This window comes from Equus asinus, chromosome 23, assembly GCF_041296235.1.
Source record: "Equus asinus isolate D_3611 breed Donkey chromosome 23, EquAss-T2T_v2, whole genome shotgun sequence".
In the NCBI taxonomy this organism is placed as follows: domain Eukaryota; kingdom Metazoa; phylum Chordata; class Mammalia; order Perissodactyla; family Equidae; genus Equus; species Equus asinus.
The window spans coordinates 36,639,002-36,649,440 of NC_091812.1; the positions used below are offsets into that span (position 1 = coordinate 36,639,002).

General features: G+C 40.5%; 1 protein-coding gene across 10 annotated transcripts in view; it reads left to right on the forward strand.

Moving 5' to 3' along the window:
- Window positions 1-10,439, forward strand: part of SMARCA2 (SWI/SNF related BAF chromatin remodeling complex subunit ATPase 2) — a 166,781-nt gene that overhangs the window by 145,875 nt on the left and 10,467 nt on the right. For all 10 annotated transcript variants that reach the window (XM_044756940.2, XM_070495812.1, XM_070495813.1 and 7 more), the window contains 3 exons: window positions 6,390-6,495; window positions 6,960-7,061; window positions 9,985-10,117. In XM_044756940.2, coding sequence (XP_044612875.2) covers window positions 6,390-6,495; window positions 6,960-7,061; window positions 9,985-10,117 — 341 coding nt within the window. The remainder of the gene's footprint in view (window positions 1-6,389; window positions 6,496-6,959; window positions 7,062-9,984; window positions 10,118-10,439) is intronic.

Here is a 10,439-nt window from a genome sequence, read left to right on the forward strand (position 1 = left end):
CGGCTCATGGCAATATGGATTCCAGTACTTTATCGTGTCCTCATTACAAATGTTGGTACTTTCAGATGTTAACTAGAAGAGGCTGCTTTGACTCCTGGTGACTTGAGACTTATTTGGGGTGCTCAGCCAGTTATACCCACATACAGCAGGTGGGCAGCCCACAGATAAACTTGGTCAGTCTGCTTTCCGAGGCACAGAAGGCCTCCCCGAGGCTTCCAGCGTCAGCCTGGCCCCGGAGCCCGGGGTCTCTGCCTCTCACAGCCCCAGGACAATACCGGCGTAAATGACCTCTCTCTGAGGGAGAGGAGGCAGTCCCAGCTGGAAGTAACAAAACTGATTTTCTTACAGGGCTGATAAACAGTCTTCAAAACCACTCTAAAGGGTTTTGATCAAAAATGGATTGCTCTGAAGGATGGCAGCTATTTGGGCATAGATGTTCTTGTACGTTCATGGGAATGAAGCTGCCTCCCTACTTTGGAATCACGCCTCACGTCTTCCTTAAGAATTTACTACAACGGCCTCTGTAGGAAAAAGCAGTGCTCTGAGGAGCCTGCTACGACACACCCCTTTAACAAAGTGACCTTTGGGATTCCCACTGAGGTGGAGAGGCCTTTGATTTTGTTTTCCTGCAGAAGCTTTGTGCCTTTGAGTCTGGTCACTCAGGGGAAGATCAAAGGCAGGATATTCAGTGGAAGGGAGGGGGGTCCTTACCTTTGACGGGAAGACATCCTCTGAGTCACCAGGTCAACAAGATGAGGTGACGAAAGCTGGCCCAATGGATGACTGAGGAAGCAGCAACCTGTTTTGCTGTCACATTTGGACAGATGGACAGTTAGAATTCTATATGTGTACCTGCTATTAGGAAAGGTCAAGTGAGAAAAAGAGAAGAAACTCAATGTCCTGAGTCAGTATTTCTACAAAGTCAAGTGATAGATGGTAAGTCTTCTCAAATGCATACTGAAAAGGCCTGTCTAAATAAACAGATAAATAATACTCTCTGGATCTCATGTCCTGATGAGCACCTGTGATTTGCAGTAACAAGTTCAGTGAGAGAATTCTGAAGGAATAAATAGGCACTTTATACAGTAGCTTCTGAGGGTTGCAAAATATTGAAATTTTATGGAATTGTTCTGTTATTCTGTTCTCTTTATTTGGCTTTGTATGGTAGAGTTAAAAGGTACCAATTGGTGAACTGTACTGTTTATGATCATATAAATAAAGGTCAGTCATATGCCCCTTAGACAACATTTCTCTGGGAAAATCAAATTAGATTTTTGACTTGTAGTTCAAAGAAGGTAACGCAATAAAAGTATTTGAGACCTACTTTACTTAAGGGCAATAATACAGTTCCAAATTACACTGGATTGTAAATCTTCATTTTGTTGAAGAAGAGTACATTATCATTAATGTTTATGCTCTGGCATATCTCCTTTTGGTTCTTAGTTTGCCTTTTTAAAAACCTAGCTGAAGTTGTACTGCATTTATAATTTGATATCCTGTGTGTTTTGTTTTGTTTTTTTACTGAATGTCATATACAAAGCATTTTCCCGTTCTTTAAGGCCCATAATTTTAAAATACATAGTTGTAGACTGTGTCACATTCCAGTATTTGTCCCTTCCCCAATTGTTAAACATTTTGGCTGCTTTAAATTATTTAGTTGTTTTAAATAATGTTGTGATGAACATCTTTATAAATAAATATATATCTTTATATTTCAGCCTAGAGTAGATTACTGAAAGTAAAACCATCCCTCCGAGTGTGATTGTATTTAAGACTGTTGATAAAGTCTTGGTACTTTTCCTCTTGAGCTGAGCCAGCCCCTTACCGTCCCCTAGCATCAGGGCATTTATCTTGCATTAACCTGATGTAACCTTATTTTTGTGGATAACTCGGGCACATTATATATCTACAGTCCTTAATGTGACCCTTGGGGTGATTTTTAACAGCTCCCAATTCCGCTACCCAAAGCAAGTCTACCACCATGCTGTTCTGTTCTGCTGTTACCCCATCTGAGTTTCAAGAGGCTGGGAGGTCGGATTCCTACGCTTGTTAGGAATTAGCGGTCAGTACTTACTAAGACTCAGATGGGAGAGCTCATCATGAATACGGAGGGCAGGTGCCTCTGACACCTATGTCATGACTGGCTGAGGTTTTGGGGGGCTCTCTGGATAAGTAGGGTGTTACTCCAGTCTAAGTGCATTTTTAAATGGTATGTATTCAACCTCACGGGAATCTGATCCAGAAAAGAAGCAGCATGCTGTTACCTGCTGCCCTCCAATGCTGACCAATTTTTATAGTTTTCTTCCCAAATGATTTCCCGTGTTTGATTCCTTTAGCAATGTGATAGCTTTTCCGTAAAACCCCTCCAACTCCAAGAGGGTATTCTACATCATGACATTATTTTCTTTTGGAGGCAAGATAGCCACATTTTTACATTCCTTAACTGGTATAAACAAAACCTGTTTCAGCTTTAGTTAAGATTTTTTTCAGGAGTATCCATTAGGAATTCTTGTCAACAGATCAGCTCGGGCAGGTGGAAAGAAAAATCATAAAGCAGCCAAGAAAGAAAAAAAAAAACCAGACTGTCACTCAATAGCCTATCTTCTTGGTTTGGGCTTGTTGGAAAGGCGTAATAGCCAGCCTTTTCAAGGAGCAGTTTCTTAGTTAGCATTTCAGTCTTCTGCTTGCTTCCAACTGTAGTACTAAAATGCAATCAAAGATAAAGCTGATATTTATGTAATATTTATAATGTATGCAGTGACCATTTGAGAGTTGTAGTAGTATAGATGTAAAATTATTGCAGTTTGCTTTGCGGAGGTAGTGGGACAGAAATTGGTTCCCAGATGAAGCATAGCAAAGTAAATCTCAATTGTGTGTGTGCATATGTGTGTGTGTACACGTATAAGCTCTACATGTAGCATTTGCAAATCGCCGTTTACAGTGGCACATGGGGCTTTTCCATCTCACATACCACGACATCATGGCCATGTGTCCCTGTGCCCATTCACCAGTATGGAGAGGAAATGTGTTTGCCCACCAGCACCTGTAAACTCTATGTAGTGCACTATGTTCCCTTAAATTTGTATTTTAGGTTCCCCTCCTCCCCCTATGACATCCTCCCCCTCTAAGACATCCCGTGTCTTCTCGGGGTCCCATTTCTTATTCTGTGTTAGGTCGTTGTACAAAATAGATCTGAATAGTGGAATCCTCTTTTGGAGGAGGGGAGCAGTATCACTTTTGTCATGGGAAGCAGCCCACTTAGAGGTAACAGTTCATACTTAGGCCTTAAATTGTGTAAAGTGACATAATGGAAAATACCTTGGGGGTAGGATAAGTATTTCAACAGAAACAGAACACCTTCTGCAAACCATTGTACAATTAGTCTATTGTTCTGTACTTAAAAAAGAAAAAAGGAAAAAAACCTGGCACTAAGAAAAAAAAAAAAACCAGCATTTGAAAAGGTATGTTGAAAAAGCCTTTGCTCAGCTTAAGTTTGAGAAAGAAATGCCAGGAATTCAAAACTCTTATCAGCCTGCTTCGCTTCCCCTTTTTTTGATTTACTTTTTTTTTTTTAAACCTTTAATGTAGGAAGAAGTAAGTTACTGTAGTGATCCATTAGCAAATGGTCCTGCTATCCCGATGGTTCTATAGGTTATGTAGAAGCTGGACGTCTTCCAGGACCTCCTGACATTTCCTGCCCAGGCTGGCCTTCAGAGCCATTGCCTCTGAAAGGGATGGAGGAGGGGTTTTACTGCCTTGTAAATATTCCCACCCTGTGTGGAGGAGAGAAGAAACAACATACACAGAATGAAGTTATGAGCAGCGAGGTACCAAGAGGTAGCTTAATACTGAGGAGGATTTCTTCCATTTTTGTGGAAGATAGATTCTTGATCCTGGGTAGATAATGAAGTATTTGAAGAGAAAAGGATAGAGAACCTTCCAGCCATAGAGTGAGAGGTGGGTCAAGGCTGGAAACTTAGAATTAGTTAAAAAGGGGAAATTGGCGATGGTACGAGGAGGTACGCAGGACAAAGGCTCTTCTGACCAGAAGAATCAGGTCAACAGTACAAATTCAGTTTGCAACGAATGAGCTGAGGAGAGCTTTGAAAGCCAGCCTAAGGTGTTTGAATGACGCTGGTGCCAACACAGCCACAAGAAGACTTCCTTAGATCACTTCCAGGTCCTTCTCTAGCTCATGTCCTCTGGTCTGAGGAGGGGAAAAAGGAAGAAGGGTAGGAATATTAGTCGAGTGAGCCTTTATTTTTGAAACAGAATAAATTTGTCTCATTTTACAGTGTTGGTCATAAGTCTCAGAACATTCAGCCCTCTCCTTTAGGAGCACAGATAACTCTGGATTGTCTCCTTATAGGGTCTAGAGTTTCTGTGACCTAACTGAGGACAGGACATCAGACCAAGGTTGTTTTAGCCATTTTGCCCCTGTTAGAAAGAGCTTTATCACACTCTGGGTGCAATCCACTTATTTCTTTCAAGAGCACAGTTGAAATAAAGAATTGTGTCCATCACAGGTGTACAAAGCAAAGATGTGCTGGTCATTCCTCAATAGGAAAGTGACACCATCTGTTGGCATTGTAGGAAATGGCACTATGATGATGTCACTGAGGGTCAGCTGTCAAATCCAAGATTACCAAGACGTCTTTTTGATCTTTGCTAGGTTGTAAAGAATGCTAATTATAAAGAAGTCTCTGATAGGAAAACTAATGTCTATAAATTCCTGTCAGTGCCTTTCAGATGTTCATTTTCAATCAGGTAAAATGTTTGCGTATATAAATCTCAGAATGGTAGAAAAAGAATCGACCAGATATTGTGGCCCTATGTTGAAGGTGATAGGAAATAAAATAGTTGTTGTCACGTACTGTGTGGTATAATTTATGGAGGTACAAACGCATTTCTCCACCTGGAGGGGGGAGGGTAGGAGTGGATATGAGGGTGAGAGAACACCTTAGTTCTTGCCACCATCATCTAAAAACCCAATTCCCTATTAAACTGCGGTCCTCTTAAACCTCTTGTGTTCACCCCTGATTTTAGTATTCATGAGGTCTATATATGCATTAAAAAATAAAATAAAACACAACAGTCACCCAGTATAACAGAAAAACTCACCCATCCCTTTGACAGAGGATTTTCGGCTAATTTATGCAGGCCCCTTTGCACTTCAGCCTGTTCCCCACCGGTTGCTAGGCAACCATTTGAGTTACTGCGCATGCCTTTTTTATGATAACTGTCATTATGATTATTTTTTAATTATACAACTGGGACTCTGGATTAAAACAGCAGATTGTCACTCATTCTTTTCCACTGCTTCTAGCATTCTCTCACATGCCTAGAATCACCTTCTGAAATTTACATGGCAGTGACTTATATATATATATATATATTTTTAATATATTTCTGGCTTCACAAAGGAAGTCATGATGGCATCATAAGGGAAGCGAGATTTTTGTGAAAAATGACTGTACCATACCCCACAGCTGCTATTGATCTGGGTAGGCCAGGTCAGATAGGAGGGTCTTGAACCTAAATTATGAAAATCTTTGTTCCTTTAACCATGTCTGCTTCTAATATTAAGTGATGTTAAAAGCTTATATCGTTTTATTGCCTGTTTTGTCAAAATTACAAAATGCTAAGCAGTTGTTGCTATTAAATCTGCTTTCAAATAAAGCTACAATAAATTTGGGGGAGGGTGCAGCAGGAATCTAAGCAACATGAGGCACCCACACTTGCTAAATGTTTGTTCTTTTCTGCCCAAATTGCTCCACACAAGCAGAAGTGCAGTTAGGCATGATGAAGGGGTTCCTGTGGCAAATAGTCATAAAGGTGTGTGTGGTTCATGGGGTGCAAAACACCCTAAAAGGAGTAAGACTGAAAAGATAAGACAGTCACTAGGTACATACAAAAGCTTTTCATCTGAGTTTCCAGAATATATTCTAACATATCATTTTCTAAATGTAAAGTAAATTTGAAGACAAAGGAGTATGGAAGTAAAGTCTCTGTTGTTTCTGGTTTTTTTTTTTACCAACTCAATTATTATTCATTAAAAATGGAATTTTTGGTTGAATAGGATATTTTAAATATTTCGATCAAAATGAAGAGATGTGTTTGCTCTGATAGAGAAATCCTCAGTGGACTTCCCAAATCATACATATGACAGAAGTGGGGACCTAATGGTATTTTGATGTGATTTTGAAGTTAGCACAAGGGGCGTTAATTAATCTCCAGTAGAGTTGTGGAGTTTTCCTTGATTTAAAGAGCCCCGTGTCTATATGCATGGGATGCCAATTTGCTTTTCTGGCATTCTCTGAAATAGAATGAAACCTTTCCTTAGTAGTGCATGATCTGTTATGTTTCTGTTTGTTTCCTCCACCCTGCAGTTCAGGGCGACAGCTCAGTGAAGTCTTCATTCAGTTACCTTCAAGGAAAGAATTACCAGAATACTATGAATTAATTAGGAAGCCGGTGGATTTCAAAAAAATAAAGGTAGTTATTTTGTTTACAAACTTTATTTTAAGTAAAGGAGAAGTTAAATTCATTGAAATGATTCTCGTCAGGACTTGGCAGTGGCATCTTGTCTGATCACCACTGACAGCCATCCAGGGCTTGTCACCAAAAAGGTTGGGGTGTCCTTGTGCCTTTACATGTGTTTTATTTAATCATTATGCTGCGAGCTCATATTGTATTATATTGCATTTTATTTAAGGTTTCAGATTCCCTTTCCCCACTGCACTTCCTGTTTCCCACTGCATTCTCCTTCCTCCCCCTTACAAGAAGGAATACTGGTGGGAGGGTGGTCTGTGTGATTGGCACCCCCTGGAGTTGGGCAGGCCCACATCCCTGGCGGGGCTGTGTGCTGAGAAGACAAAGGGAAAATGGGGCTTTGTTTACCCAGTAATGATTGTTGCATTTCTCTCCCTCTTCTTTATTTCATCCAAAATTTCCATTAGGAAAGAATTCGTAATCATAAATACCGGAGCCTGGGCGACCTGGAGAAAGATGTCATGCTTCTCTGTCACAATGCTCAGACATTCAACTTGGAGGGATCCCAGGTCTGTCTTCAGTTGTCTGAAAAAGATTTAACCTTAAATGTGCTTATGTTCTGTTACGTAAAATATTTCACTTTCTACCGTTTGAACCGTTGGTAGTAACCTGGCAGTAGAAAAATGAAAAATAAAATCCTCTATTCCCTGCTACCTACGTAAGGAAATTGAGGGTTTGGCGTTTTCAACTTAATGCCGGCTCCTTTGTACCATAGCTGTGCTAGCTCCTACTTGAGCTTCCCTTAAAGCCTTGGCTTCTAATTAGAGGAAGAATTCAAGTAAATCACTTAATGTAATGCTTAAAGGCTAGAGGTATAGGTTTTGCTTTCATCGAGATTGTGTATTTGATTATATTGACCTTCGTTTTTCTGATTGTAACCTTGCCTCAGGAGTTGAAACTGCTATGATTTAAGACAAAAAAAAATATAGAGAGAAAATAACCATTGCCTCTAATTGCATATAAAAAATGCCTTATATTAGGCCAATTGCAATTCTCTTTACTCCTCTTCTTCATAGTTGGCAAGTCTAAGAGTATATGAGTAAGTGACACTGAATTTATTAAAATAACTTGCACTTAATTACACCTCAATTCCACTCACGTTTTGTATGAACACCCTTTTTCCTATCTGTATTTCTGGCCTAATGCTCTCCCACCTGTGAAGAAGAAGGAACGAGAAGAGAGGTCCATGCGTCTGCCGACCAAGGCGTGTCCAGCCACCATTCAATTCCTTAAGCCTCTTTCCTGATCTTGCTTTTTCACCTTCTGTCAATGCCAATCACTAAATTGGAGAACATGGGAATCCTCAGGATGTGCCTTGAACAGACTGTGTATTTCCTGGTTTAATGGTTAATAGTAGTGTGATTTTGACCAAAATAATAGGTCTTGAAAGCAATCCTTCTGTTTTTAAGACACTCTTCAAAGAAAGTTAAGAGGAAAACCAGGACATAGAGAAGAAGTGCAGGAGTCAACAAGGAAGTCTTTTGCGAATGACCATTCAAAGTCTCTGGGTAGATTTTTGGGTTCTTTATACTACAATGGCAACATTGTGATATGCTTCCAGTCCCACGACCTCCCTGTCTGCCCACAGTCGCTGTCTCACACCTCAAATGTGGTGACAAATGGCCTCTTGGCTGGCTTCCCTCCCAGCCCATCCTGGATACTAGTTTATCTTTCTCTAAACACCTTCTCACCCTGTCCATCTACTGCCTACCAAGCTTAGAGGTACCCCATGTACTATTAAATTCTAGAATGAATTTCAGGTCTGTAGGCTGCTTTCTAAAGTTGTACCCTACCCTACCCTGCCTCATTTAGCTTCATTCTCTGCTGTTCCTCAACCTAAACAGTTGCTTGTTCAGTCTGACTGGTCCTGTAAACACCTGGTTGCCTGAACACACATGGCGTTGTAACAAATAACACGGACAGAGCCTGTGTACCCTTTATAGCATCGCAAGATAGTCACATGTTTTGTAACACGGTCCAGTGTCATAACCAGGAAATTGACATTGGTGCAATTACTTGCATCGTTTTTATTCCTGCCTTCCCTCCTTTCTTACTTTCTCTCCTTTCTCTTCCCTGATGGAACCCTCCTCACCTTTAAGACCCAGCTCAACTCTGATGTCTCTGGTAAATTCTTACCACAAGGACCCCGTTGATCACAGTGTTCTCTCCCTGGTCCTTGTTCTATTGTACTGTATTATTTGGTGTTTACCACAAGTTGCGCAGTCACTTTCTTGAGTGTGTGGCTCATCTTTGCAATAAAGGAATGTGTTCCTAGAGCAAGGATCATTTTTTTCTGTGTTTTTAATTTTTTATTTACTTGTGGTAAAACATAAAATTTGTCATCTTAATTATTTTTAAGTTTACAGTTTAGTAGTGTTAAATATATTCTTATTGTTGTGCAACAGATCTCCAGAACTCTTTCATCTTGTAAAACTGACACTATACCCAGTAAACAACAACTCCCCATCTCCCCAGCTCCCTGACAATTCCCATTCTACTTTCTATTTCTGTGAATTTGACTACTTTAGATACCTCATAGAAGTGAATCACACAGTTTTTGTCTTCTTGTGACTGGGCTGTTATTTCACTTAGCATAATGTCCTCAAGGTTCATCTATGTTATAGCATGTGACAGGATTTCCCTCCTTTTTAAGGCTGTATAATATTCCTTGATGTGTATATTCTGCATTGTGTTCATCCATCCATCAATTATGGACATTTTGGATTGCTTCCACCTCTTGGCCATTGTGAGTAATGCTGCTGTAAACATGGGTGTGGAAATCTCTCTTCAAGACCCTGATTTCAGTTGTTTTGGATATATACCCAGAAGTGGGAGTGCTGGATCGTATGGTACTCCTATTTTTAATTTTTTGAGAAAAAGAACCATTTTTGAACTTTGTATTTCTCTCAGCAACTACACAGGGCTATGCCTAGGTGTGTGCACACACTAAAAATAAAGTATTGATTGGAATAGTATTGTCTGGTACTGATAAACTCAGTAATAAAGAATAGCTTCCATTTTGTTAGGGGAATTGCATTTTAAAGAAGATTGGTTCACCAAAGCACTTGATAGAACAATTCAAATAAGAAATGTAGTTTTGCAAATAGTGTTTTTGTTGTCAAAGATGGGAGGATGTCCTATGGAAATCCACCCTTCTCTCCCAAGTGCATGCACGCGCACACACACACACACACACACACACACACACTGAAGTTATTTCAACTGCATATGGACTTTTTCCTATAAGAATATGTGTGTCTGTATTTGAGTTTGGTGTTTTCCTGTAGGCCTAAAAGCTAATGTTGACGTTTCTACTAAAATTCATGTGAAATAAAGTGGGCGTGTTGCATAACAAAGAGAAGAGCACACTGCAATTGTGAATCTTGGGCCCTCAGCTTGCAGTTTTTAACAGGTGCCGCTTTGACCCTTTAGATCTATGAAGACTCCATCGTCTTACAGTCAGTGTTTAAGAGTGCTCGGCAGAAAATTGCCAAAGAGGAAGAGAGTGAGGACGAAAGCAATGAAGAGGAGGAAGAGGAAGATGAAGAGGAGTCAGAGTCGGAGGGTAAGCCCAGGCATGTGGTTCCTCCACTTCTTTGCCCCTTGTCACCTGCATGGATGTTTCCACAGATGCTAACAGAACAGACCTTAGAGTCAGGCAGATCTGGATTCCCATCCTTGGTCTCCCATGTCCTTGCTGGCCAACCTCAGGGGGTGTACTTAACCCTGCTCAAGCTCAGTTTCCTCCTCTGTAAAACAGAGGCACTAAACATGCTCCCCCCCCCCCCCCCGCCCCACTAAGCATGCAAAAAGCTTAGCATATGGCCAGGCTCCTAGCAAAGGCTCACTGAATGCTGCCTTTGAATATCAGTGTAATAAACATTTTC